The sequence below is a fragment of the Sphaerodactylus townsendi genome, linkage group LG06 (genome assembly GCF_021028975.2).
Source record: "Sphaerodactylus townsendi isolate TG3544 linkage group LG06, MPM_Stown_v2.3, whole genome shotgun sequence".
In the NCBI taxonomy this organism is placed as follows: Eukaryota; Metazoa; Chordata; class Lepidosauria; order Squamata; family Sphaerodactylidae; genus Sphaerodactylus; species Sphaerodactylus townsendi.
This window is the reverse complement of record NC_059430.1, coordinates 94,628,965-94,641,434: the sequence shown is the minus strand read 5'-3', so window position 1 is coordinate 94,641,434 and position 12,470 is coordinate 94,628,965. Positions and strand designations below refer to the sequence as shown.

The 12,470-nt window shown below is 44.0% G+C and overlaps 1 protein-coding gene across 1 annotated transcript; it reads left to right on the top strand.

The window, feature by feature from the left end:
• Positions 1-5,790: 5,790 nt before the first annotated feature.
• SYF2 (SYF2 pre-mRNA splicing factor) lies at positions 5,791-12,251 on the top strand. Its single transcript, XM_048502125.1, has 7 exons — positions 5,791-5,860; positions 7,562-7,669; positions 8,316-8,441; positions 9,452-9,569; positions 9,870-9,960; positions 11,396-11,494; positions 11,750-12,251. The coding sequence occupies exons 1-7, from the start codon at positions 5,837-5,839 to the stop codon at positions 11,913-11,915; spliced, it is 732 nt and encodes a 243-aa protein (XP_048358082.1). The 5' UTR covers positions 5,791-5,836; the 3' UTR covers positions 11,916-12,251.
• The last annotated feature ends 219 nt before the right edge of the window (positions 12,252-12,470 follow it).

Below are 12,470 nucleotides of genomic sequence, written 5' to 3'. Positions count from 1 at the left end.
CGGGAAACCGGGGAGCGCCCCAAAAGGCAGTGCGCTCCTGTGGCTGCGCGCATGCCCGTCCCGGTTTTAGAAGGTGACAATCTGGTGACAAACTCACAAGCCAGTCCGGCTGAGCTCAGTCGAAGTAAGCCCCCCCCCCCCCATCACAAGTCCCTCTTGTCTGAGCAGCCGATGCGCTCCGAGCAAGTCAGGGAAGTGAGAGGAAGAAGAGGATTGTTAAAAAAAAAAGTATAAACAAAAAAAACCCCGTTCCTGGAAGAGGCCAAAACCAAAGCAGAGGGCAGCTCTGGGAAAGGACAGGAAAAGGGAGTTTCTTCCTCCCCCCGCCCCCAAGATCTACCGTGAAGGGCGAAGGAGCAGGGAAGGGGAGAAGTCCAAAGCCCTTTGCGCCCCAATAACTTCCACAACAGCCAAGACACAAAACAAGGCACCAACTTCTGCAAGTAGCAGCAGGGAAACCACAATGAGATTCCCGGGAAATGAAGGGAAGCCTGGACGCCCCGTGCATTCCACCCTCACACACCCTCCTCCGGCTGAATCTGGCCCCAAACCAGGTCCAGATGCATCTCTGGCGCAAAACTGAAAGGGCTCCTTCCCCACTGTGGTCCGCCTCCCCCCCCCCCGCCCAGCTGGACCTGGGAGACCCCCTGCCTGGTCAGCACCCCCGCCCTCTCCCCATTGTTCCCATCTGGGCACCCCCTCACCATGTGCTGCACTCCTCTCAGCCATTAATGGGGGCGGCAGGGCTGGCAAACAAGTCGCTGCTGTTGCCGCTGGAGGGTCTGAGCCATTAAAGGTGCTGGGAGGCAGCGGCGGTGGACACAGGAGGTGAAGGGAGGCAGTGGGAGCGGAGGGGGAGCGGCGGAGAAGGGTTGCCATGGCTAGGGCGAGCTCGCTGGCTCCCATAGGGAAAGCGGAGCCCAAGCAAGAAATGCAGGGCAGGGAAGGCGAGGAGAGCCTCGCTGGTCAGAAAAGCAGGAAAAGGGCACTGCTGCTGTTGGTTGGCTGTCTCCCTCCCGGCCGGCTGCCTGGAGGGGAGGCTTCTACGGCTGGAAGCCAAGAGGCGCAGGCCTCCTCCTGGGCATGGTGCACTGAGGCTGAGCCACACCCCTGCTCCTTCCCAGAAGTGTGGAGGGGATTTTTTCCGCCCCCCACGTGACCTTGCAAGGGTGCACCCGGGACAAGGCGCCCCGGATGTCCACGTTGGTGCTTCACCACTGCTCTTCTTACGTTCTTAATCCAGAACAAGATGGTACTGGCTTTTCCCCAGCAGCATAATAAGAAGCCCCTACAGTAAATGAGAACATCCTGACAATGCCATGCCCACTGTGAGCACAATTTAGCTGCTTCTTTTTCCCCTTTGAGCCAAAGAAAATAAAAACCTCATGTGTCCCAGCTCAAAGCAAAAACTGGGGGTGGCTGAGAGTGGAGCAGCCACCTGGGCAGTCTATCTGTAGACACTAGAGCCCTGTTCATAAGTTATGGTGCTCCCATGTGCAATGTACCCTGGATTTTTTCTTTATACATAATGCTAAGTAATTTTCACTTAACATTGAATGCAGGTACAGCTGAACATGTGATTTAAACCTCATGCTGGTCCCAATTACAAAGTGGATATACATTGGCTACAAACAGGCTGTAATCCATTCAGTGTAACATTTGAATAGTGCTCTTTTTTTGCCTTCAAGTCACATTTGACTTATAGCAAACCCTGATGAGGTTCTGAAGGCAGGGGGCATTCAGAGCTGGTTTGCCATTGCTTGTCACAGCCCTGGTATTCTTTGGAAGTCTCCCATCCAAATACTTGCCAGAGTTGACCCTGCTTAGCTTCTGAGATCTGATGAGATCAGACTAGTCTGGGCCATCCAGGTCAGGGCTGAATAAGCCTTAGAAGGGGGGTATTAAGCTCCACTGTCAAAATGGCTCAGGGAGAAAGTGAGAGGTTCAAGTCAAGAAATACATGATCAAATTGTATTACTTTTGGTTGTGGTGGGTTTTCTGGGCTGTGTGGCCGTGGTCTGGTGGTTTTTGTTCCTAACATTTCGCCTGCATCTGTGGCTGGCATCTTCAGAGGTGTATCACAGAGGGACGTCTGTTAGGGATACAGTGTGTCTGATGAGAAAATTACACTCAATCATTTGTCTTCTCTCCCAGGGAATATTTGGAGTTATGCTGCCATCCTATGTTCACATGCAAGCATAGCTGAAAAGCTGATGCAAAGAGAGTCAGAATTTTAAAAGGGTGACAATTTTTGAATGCAGTATTATTTTCTAATCAGGCAAGTACAGGATCTATTTTTATAGCATTGCTTTGACATCGTCATGAGTTGCTCTTCAAAAGAAAGCAGTAACATGAGAGCAAACCTTGCAGACTGTCAGATGGCTTGATCAAGCCCTGTTTAAGCTCATGTTAAAAGAACCACTTCTTGTTTATTTAGGCTGATTTTGCACTTTCTAAATGCTCCATGGCTTAGCCAGGAAGGCTTCTCACCCTGCTTGTAGTTCCCCACTGCTGCCCGGCTCTTTCTTCGCTGGAGTCAGGGCCGGTGATGTAAGCCCCGAATGGTTTCCCACAAGCCCAGGGCTTTCCCATGAACACCACTTAAGCACCATGAGCTCTTCTGAAGTCTCTTTCACTCTTTTATTTACTTATTCATTTTCTTCATTTATTCCCCACATTCTCCCCAGAAAAGACCCAAAACAGTTTATATTGCTCTTCTGTCCTCTATCTTATCCTCACAGCAACCCTGTGAGGTAAGTTAGGCTGAGAGTGCGTGACTGGCTCAAAGGTCACCCGCCAGCTTTAATGGCAGAGTGGGGATTTGGCCCTGGGTCTCCCAGCTACCTATATCAACACTCTAACCATGACACCTCTCACACAATCTGTACAGAAACCCTAATGTGTCTTCTTCTTTCCTCCTCTCCACCAGGAGAGAGTGCATCCTCCATGTCCTGCAGCCACTTAGGACTGCCAACAACTTGGAGTGGGAAAGATGTCCTAGAACTCCACGTAACACTAAGGCAAACCTGAGCACCTGCCTTTGTATTAACCCTAACCCTAACCCTAATCTATTCTTTTTGTGTTTTGTTGCTGTTGTTCTATGTATGCCAATAAAGGCTTTTCTTTTCTTTTAATTTAATTTATTTTTGTTACAATTTTGGGAACAAATTTTAGGGTTAAGGGTGAGGGTTAAGGCAAGGACAGGGGCTCAGGCTTGTTTTAGTGTTACGTTGAGTTGTAGGGCACAGTCTGAGAAAAGGGCTATGGTCAGTTTTAGGTTTCGGGTTTTTATAACGATTTTGGGAACAATTTATGGATGAAAAAATTAAATAAAAATAATAAATTAGGGTTAGTGTTAAGGAATCAACAGGCGCTCGGTCTTGCCATAGTGTTACTCTGAGTTCTAGGGCACAGTCTGAGAAAAGGGCTATGGTCAGTTTTAGGTTTCATGTTTTTGTTACAATTTTGTGAACAATTTATTACTGAATACATTAAATAACAATAATAAATTAGGGTTAGGGTTAAGGCAAGGACAGGGCCTCAGGCTTGCCTTAGTTTTTCGTAGAGTTCTAAGGCACAGTGTGAGAATAGGCCTATGGTCAGTTTTAGTTTTCGTGTTTCTGTTACAATTTTGGGAACAATTTATGACTGAATATATTAAATAAGAATAATACGTTAGGGTTAGGGTTAAGTCAAGGGCAGGGGCTCAGGCTTTCCTTAGTGTTATGTTGAGTTCGAGGGTGCAGTCCGAGAATAGGGCTATGGTTAGTTTCATGTTTCCAGTTTTGCCTCAACCCTTGCCCTTGCCGGAACCCTAACCCTACGTTTTTATTTTAAGTTAATTTAGTCAGTCATAAATTGTTCCCAAAATTATAACAAATACCCGAAACCTGAAACTGACCCTAGCCCTGTTCTTGGACTACGCCCTAGAATTCAATGTGACACTAAGGCAAGCCTGAGCCCCTGCCCTTGCCTTAACCCTAACCTTAACCTATTATTTTTATTTAATTTATTTTTTGTTACAATTTTGGGAACAATTCATGACTGAAAACAAGCAAGGGCAAGGGTGATGGCAAAACCCCGAAACCTGAAACTGAGCATAGCCCTATTCTCGGACTGCGCCTTAGAACTCAACGTAACACTAAGGCAAGCCTGAGCCCCTGCCCTTATATTAACCAGAGGCATAGGTACAATGGGGACAAATGTCCCGGGTGCCCACCATCTGGGCTCATTTCTACTTTTTTGGGGGTTTTTTAGTGTTTTTACTTATTTGCCAGCAGGGGCACAGTTGTTAGGCTAGCGACACCAAAATTTCAGGCTATTGTCAAGTGACACTCCTGCTGATACCACCCAGGTTTGGTAAAGGTTGGTTCAGAGGGTCCAAAGTTATGGACCCCCAAAAGGGGTGTCCCCATCCCCCACTGTTTCCAATGGGAGTTAATAGTAGACGGGGCTACCCTTTTGAGGGTCCATAACTTTGGACCCCCTGAACCAAACTTCACTGAACCTGGGTGGTTTCATCAGGAGAGTCTCCTGAAGATAGCCTAACATTTTGGTATTGTTAGCTTAAACACTGCTCCCCTGACTTGCACCCTCAAATTTTTCCCAGGTTCTCTCTTTAAATCCATCCCCTTTGGAGTGGATTTAAAGGGAGACTCTGGGATCCCTAGATTTAAAAAAAATTGAAAGTATTGTTGAAGGCTTTGACGACCAGATTCAACTGGTTGTTGTGGGTTTTACAGGCTGCGTGGCCGTGGTCTGGTAGATCTTGTTCCTAATGTTTCGCCTGCATCTGTGGCTGGCATCTTCAGAGGTATATCACAGAGTGAAGTCTGTTATAAGAGAAGTCTGGACACAGTGTATAACAGACTTCTCTCTGTGATACACCTCTGAAGATACCAGCCACAGATGCAGGTGAAACATTAGGAACAAGATCTACCAGATCATGGCCACGCAGCCCAGAAAACCCACAACAACCAACATTGAAAATGATGCTGAAACAGCATCACTTTCAATGTTGTTTAAACTAGGAAGCCCAGAGTCTCCCTTTACAGTGGATTTAAAAGGAGAATCTGGGCTGTCTAGTTTAAACAACATTACTAGTGATGCTGTTTCAGGGTGGATTTCCCCCCTTCAAAAATAGCATCACTTTCAGTTTTGTTTAAACTTGGGAGCCCTGGGTGTGCTCAGACTTGTATGTTGGAGCATGTTCTATAATGTGATGGTGACTTTGAGATGACCTGGTGCAAAAAATGTTGTTTGGTTGTGCTGGGTGAGGGTGGCTGCCCATATGGGATAGGGGGCGCAAAACTCATTTTTTGTCCCCGGCTCCATTTTCCCTAGCTATACCTCTGCCTCTGACCACAATGTGGTAGCTCATTGGCCAAAGGAGTGATGTCTCCCCTACAAACCCACACGATTTATTCGTAACCCTCTTCTTTCTGCAATAAACTAAGAGGGGTACGCACAGATGCGCACTCATTCATATTAGCTTCACAACAACCGTGGGATGTAGGCTATGCTCAGTGTATATGACTAGACCGGGGTCACCCAGCGAGCTTCCATGACAGAGCCTGGATGCACGAGATTCTAGTCTGGCACTCTTACCACTGAACCACGCTGCCTCCTTTGCCTTCCTCGGCTCTCCCTCTTCTTTCCAGCCACGCAGAACTGCAATTTTCCTCCCATGCGTAAGAGGTCGCTGCCGGGCGACTGTCACGAGCGAGGAAGGCTTTTGTCGTTCTCGTCTTCACTTAATGGTTCCCCGCCTCTTCCCTCCTCCTTGGTGACGTTACACAGAGAGCGGAAGTAGCGTGAGCGGAAAACAATAAGGAGGATGGCGGCGGTCGAGGGGAACGAGGTAAGAGGGAGACGGAGGTGTAGTAACTTTGTTTATTATTAATTTCCATTGGCTGCTTTTCCGTTCCTTTTATGAGATTCCCTGGATGGCTTTGGCTTTATAAGGCGAGAACTAACCTCTTCAGTTGAACTCTGAGATCCTAGTCTGATACTCTAACTACTACGCTGGGCTGGCGGAGTCTCCAAAGAAGGGGTTGGGTTGTTTACGATACAGGAGAAGAAAACCATTGCCCAGTGAATTGATTACATTTATTTGTTCTCGTCGCATTTTGCCTTTCGTTTCCACCAGGGAACTCAGGGTGGCCTGAATAGATTGCCTTTTTCCATTTGATCTTCACAACAGCCTTGTGAGTTGGGCTCGGCTGTCAGGGATTATCTGCTCCTGGATTGGTGGGAGTGGCGGTTGAACCTGGGCCTCCGCAGTAGTAGTCCAGACCTCTAACCACTATACCACATTATGGAGGAATAGATAGTCTCAGAGCTACAACTTCTGGGGTTAGTGACAGCAATTCTTTCACTTAAACGAGTTCATTTGTCTAAGATCTGCATATCCCCAGTCCTGCATTAGCCTCTTTGCATTCCATGTGGTTTTCAATTTTCTTTGGTCCATCCTTGAATTCTTCTCTGGTTGCTGGAACATATACCCTCATACCTTTCCCATCCCTTAACTGACTCTTTCTCTATTCCTCACAACAGTTAACTGGTAAAATTAATGAAAGGTGGGTGATAGAAGAGCCTTGGTTAAGGACAGCAAGAGCATGTGTGGGTTCAGCTGGGAAAGGAAAATTAATTAAATACTAGAAAGCAATTAAATACTAGATTAATGTTGGATGGTGGGATATTTAAAAGATGAAATATAAGAAGTGGTGTACCTAGACGGTGAAGTTGATGCTGTACAGTTATTTATAGAAACAGAAATGCTACTATATAAAAAAACAAAGGGTCAGGTTCTCATGTGGCATAAAAGAAGGACGTGAGAAATAGCTTACTATAGGAGATAGACTAGAGGGTGATACTGTGTGGTAGTTTGGGTTGTAGAAAGTGTTGGCTGCTACCCACACTGCAAACACCCAGGCTTTTCTGCAGTCTTTCCCAAAACTTTGGAGTAAAACAGGTTCAAGAAAGATCAGGAAAAGTTGTGGAAACTCCTGGATGTGCATGAATGCACCACAAAATTGTATGGGGAAAGAAGAAAAAATCCCAAATCCTCAACTTTGGGAGATAAGTCATACAGAAGTCATCATTACAGAGTACTGGGGACTGTGGAAAATGCCCTCCAAAGGAGTCTTGGCAATGATAAGTGGGTCCATTAGTCAACATTTGATTCCCCACAACCACCAGTGTCTAATTTTTTTTCCTATGATGCCATAAATCATTTCAGAATACTTTGGCCACATATGACTCTTTGGTCTGCGTAACACATGAACCAATGATTAGCAAGTGACTCTCACCCTTAAACTGTTTCTCTGTTGTTACGGTTGAGGAATGCCTGGAAATGAATTTTCTTGTTTAAGTAGGTTCACTAAAATTAGAATTCCTCAGTCCTAAATCATTGGCTGAGGGAAGGTGTGTGTGTGTAGATTCATAATAGTTCTTAGATCCCTGAAACTAGGTTGTTGAGCCTGCTTCTTCTGTACCTATACTTTATAAATCAGAACTTCAAAACATGTTTTCTCACATAACATTTGTGTCACAATTACAGGCCTCTGCTAGCACCTCAGAAGATCCTGCTTCCATTGCAGCAGAAGATATGGCTGTACAGAAGAGAGAGGAGCGGCTTAGGAAATTCAGAGAACTTCATTTAAAAAGAGTAAGCTCTTCAGTCGAGGGGTTGGTGCTTCCAGCTCTGAATCCTTTTTCTCGTTGAGTTTTACATGTGACAGTAACTGTAGCCAGATTTCTCCATCAAGGTCTTCTGCTGCCCCATTGAGTAAAAAAAATTAAGTCCTTTGATTTTAAATTGTCTCATTAAGTCTAGTGCCAGATGTCTTGTGCCATTTGGTACATATCCAGCAATGTGCCTACTGCTGCAGAACAGCAGAGGGAATGAAAATTCCTTTTGTGGCCTATGTGATCATTTCAGTAGTCAAGATGAAATTGGATTTTGATTGGCAAGTTGAAATTACATTAAGAGTTCTTGTAGTCTGAGTCTAAAATGTGATTTCATGCTATTATGTCTGTTATTAAGGTATATTGCTTTAAACACTGACATGTAGCATAATATGCAAGTCTCACATTTAACCTACAATGCAAAGGAGTGGGTGGGGCCAGCATAATTACACACAGTATGTCTGCATTTTCGAGCTTCAGTAATGAGTTGAAAATGAGTCTTTCCCACTCTGTAAGTAACTAGGAACTGTACAGCTGTTTCCCCTTCTGATTTCAGCAGTCCAGAATCGTCCACTGCTGATAACAGGCAGGCTACCAGAGTCTTTCTGTATGTGCTTGTATTTTAGAATGAAGCTCGCAAATTAAATCACCAGGAAGTTGTGGAAGAGGATAAAAGATTGAAGTTGCCAGCAAACTGGGAAGCCAAAAAGGCCCGTTTAGAATGGGAACTGAAGGTGGAGGAAAAAAAGAAGGTAAATTTTCGCATGCATGATCAGTTTGTTGGCACATTTTTATCCCCAAATTCAATTCCATCACTGCCCCAAGACATGCTTTGGGCCCAACTTGCACCTAGCTTTCATTAGCTTTTTGTGTTCCCGCTGGCCAAGAACAAAATTCAGGAGATATAACATTATTAATCTTTTACAGCACGATCCTAGGTTGCTTTAGTAGAGAGTAAATCACCCTTTATGCAATGCAGTTTGTGACCACATTTGGTAAGGGTTTTATACAGCACTGTTAAATGCTGAAAGCATCAGGTATGCTCCCTCGGTAATCCCCAGCACCCTATAAAATGGATTAGTATGTTTTGAGTCCAAAAGCAAGAAAAACAAGTTAGCTGCATTCGGAGAGACAAGACTTTGTAGTTTAATAGAATAAGATCACAGTGGGAAATGGATGTTTGAAATAATCCTGACCCACATTGTTGTAACTATAGCTACAGATAACCTTGGGTTTACTGATGTCATATCCTTTTCTAAACTAGGATCACCTGAGAGGTCAACCAAAATATGTAGATATTAGAAAGGAAAAATCTGCATCACTTTCCAATCTTTCATACGTATTTTTGGAGGCTCAGGGAAAAACAGCTTGTTTGCAACATTTCATGATCACATAGCCCTGTGTTTTCTGGAAAAAGTTTCAGCCAAGCTTCCATGGCAAAGCATGGATTCAAACTTGGATGACCCACATCCTAATACAACACTATCCAGTATACCATGGCATCTCTCAGCATTGTTATCTATTTTCCTCACTACTGCGGGCCTGGTCCAGTTTGCTCTCTAATCCACTCCATGCTATTTATAAAGATTAAATATTATAAATAAATATATGTATTTAAAAACTCACAGATCTACAATGTAAGGTGTAATTTGGCCCTTAGTTGTATTTTGAGGAGGGCATGCTTCTTCTTGAGAAGATTCTATAGGATGCATGCTTTATACTTGTGCTCCAAATTCCCTTAATCCTTCTTGCAATATGGTAGGAATGCATAGCAAAAGGAGAAGACTATGAAAGAGTGAAACTGCTAGAAATCAGCGCAGAGGATGCAGAACGATTTGAGAGAAAGAGGAAAAAGAGAAATCCAGATCTTGGATTTTCAGGTAAGGGTTGAAGTGTTTGCCCATCAGCTCAGTCTATGAATGCAATTGAAACAAGAGCCATTGTTAAAATAGGGCTGCCCTGACCTGGATGGCCCAGGCTAGGCCAATCATGGAAGCTAAGCTGGGATGGTCCTTGGTAGTATTTAGATGGGACCAGCCAGAGAATCCAGAGGCTGCCAATGGCAAATCTCCTCTGCATGTCTCTTGTCTTGAAAATCCTATGGGATCTCCATAAGTTGGCCTCTTCTACCGCCTGAGACTGGCTTCTTGCCCAACAGCCTTTTTTTCTTTGCTCAACAGATTATGCAGCTGCTCAGTTGCGTCAGTATCAGAGACTGACCAAGCAGATCAGACCTGACTTGGAGAAGTATGCAAAACTAAGAGAAGAAAGGTAACTCTGGCTTTTGATGGTTTCACTTCTTAGTCGTGTACCTGTGGCCCAGTTCTCCCACTTGCCTGTGAACTGCCTTCCATGGGTTCGAAGCGCGAGAGTGACTGAAAGAGTAGCTGTCAGAACTGAAAGCTACAACAACCCATAAAGCATCCCTGTCTGAAGGATAATCTTCTCCCATATGTTCCTGTCCAGGAATTAAGATCAAAGGGAGAGGTCCTCCTGACTGTCCTATCAATCAAAGATGCTCAGTTGGTTGGGTATGGGAGAGAGGGCATTTTCAGTGGCAGCCCCATGATTATGGAACAACCTCCCCAGCGAGGTGTGCCTGACTGTCACTTTCTATCTTTAGGAGGCAGCTGAAGACTATTTTATTAGGACTACATTTAATTAAAGCAATACTAAACTGATTTTTTTTTAAAAAAATTGTCTATGTTTTTATGTTTATTATTAATAGTGTAAACTGCCTTGGGCTTCATAGGAGGAAATTGAGATAATAAATATTTAAAGAAAGAAAGCAACCTCCCTGAGACAAAAGAAAGTGCTCTTCGGGTCATTCATCATTGGATTGATTAAGAATTATGTGGGTTTGTAGAGTTCATAAGGTACTTCCTTCCTCAGTTGGGCAAATTCAGTGTTTTGTGTGCACGATAAAGCAAGGTAATAAATAGATAGTGGGTTTCTGGTAGGCAGGAGTGTCCTGAAATTCTGTGATGGCTTTTTAAAATTCTTCTCAATTAGCCATTTGGGCAAGTAGGGATTCTCTTTCCACCCCTACCCCTGTTGTGGGTGGTTTCCATGCTCAGTGCATATGGACATATAGGGTAGATGCTGAATGTTAGTTTACCTAGAAGAGAAGAAGAAGAAGAGTTTGGATTTATATCCCCCCTTTCTCTCCTGTAGGAGACTCAAAGGGGCTTATAATCTCCTTGCCCTTCCCCCCTCACAACAAACACCCTGTGAGGTAGGTGGGGCTGAGAGAGCTCCAAGAAGCTGTGACTAGCCCAAGGTCACCCAGCTGGCATGTGTGGGAGTGTACAGGCTAATCTGGATTCCCCAGATAATCCTCCACAGCTCAGGCGGCAGAGCGGAGAATCAAACCTGGTTCCTCCAGATCAGAGTGCACCTGCTCTTAGCCACTACACCGTTGCTGCTCCCTACAGCTTCGTCTAAAAAATAAAGTGGGCTTGCAGAGAGGGCATTAATGCAAGGTGTTAAGTTGTGTAATCAGTGCAACCGTCTTGCTTGCAGTGGAGTGTCTGATTGCTTTGAATAGGGTGTAGGTTTGTATATTTAGTCTTGGAACAGCATCTCTACTTGTCTTGATGGCACTCTTGTGTTCCTAGGATAAAGTGTCATAGGAAACTGATTTTAACCAAAGCATTTTTCTGATTTTCCATATTAAAGTATCACTGATTTTTTTCCCTTCCTTCAGTGGTGAAGAGTTTTATCCCACATCAAACAGCCTTCTTCATGGAACTCATGTGCCTTCTAAAGAAGGGGTTGATAAAATGGTTGGGGATCTTGAGAAACAGTAAGTGACTTAATTTCAACGTTGTGACTTCCTTGTGATTAACTCAGCCGACATGTAAAAGAATTAGATTGACAGGGTAAAGAAGAAAGAGCAGTGCAAGCAGGGGCTGATGGGAATTGTAGTCCACAAACATTTGAAACACCAGAGTTAGACACCTCTATCTTACATGAATGCCAATATGGTTATTTACAAATGCAGATATGAGCACAAAACAATTTGGTTATCCAACCTCAATTCCCCCGATTTCTCTTCCAGAATCCAAAAGCGTGAGAAATACAGCCGGAGGCGCTCTTACAACGATGATGCAGATATTGACTACATTAATGAGAGGAATGCCAAGTTCAATAAGAAAGCTGAAAGGTTCTACGGCAAATACACAGCAGAGATCAAACAGAACTTGGAAAGAGGAACTGCTGTCTAGATTTGAACATGCGCAATACAAGGACAACCGCAAAACCATCCTGATTGTACAAAGACAGCATATTGTAAAACCTGTCTCTTACAAGCAACCTTTTAAAACTGTTCAAATAACTTAAATGCAAAGATAGAATTTATCAGAGGTATAAAAAGTTCACTACGTGCTTAAATAGTTGCATAGCAAAGAAATTCAGTTTTTACTTTTGACCATGAGCAGTTTTCATGTGAGATGTTTTTTCAGTTTTCAAAGTTTCTGTGGGAAAATAGTTTTTTAACTAATGCTCTGCTGTAAAATGTTAACTACAAAGGCTTGATTAAATTATCCTGTTGTCTCAACAAATACTTCTTTGCAATGTGGCAAAATTTCAAGGAAGGCAAATGAAAACATTCATATGTTTTCTTGAATTTTATATTCCTGATTGCATCGCCACCCCCACAGAACATTTTGTTAACACAGCCTGATGAATAGCCACATTTATAACTAGCTCTCCTTCATTTTATATCTGTTACTATAATGGGAGAGGCCAGCATTTGGGCCACAAGTGTCATGTCCCTCTTC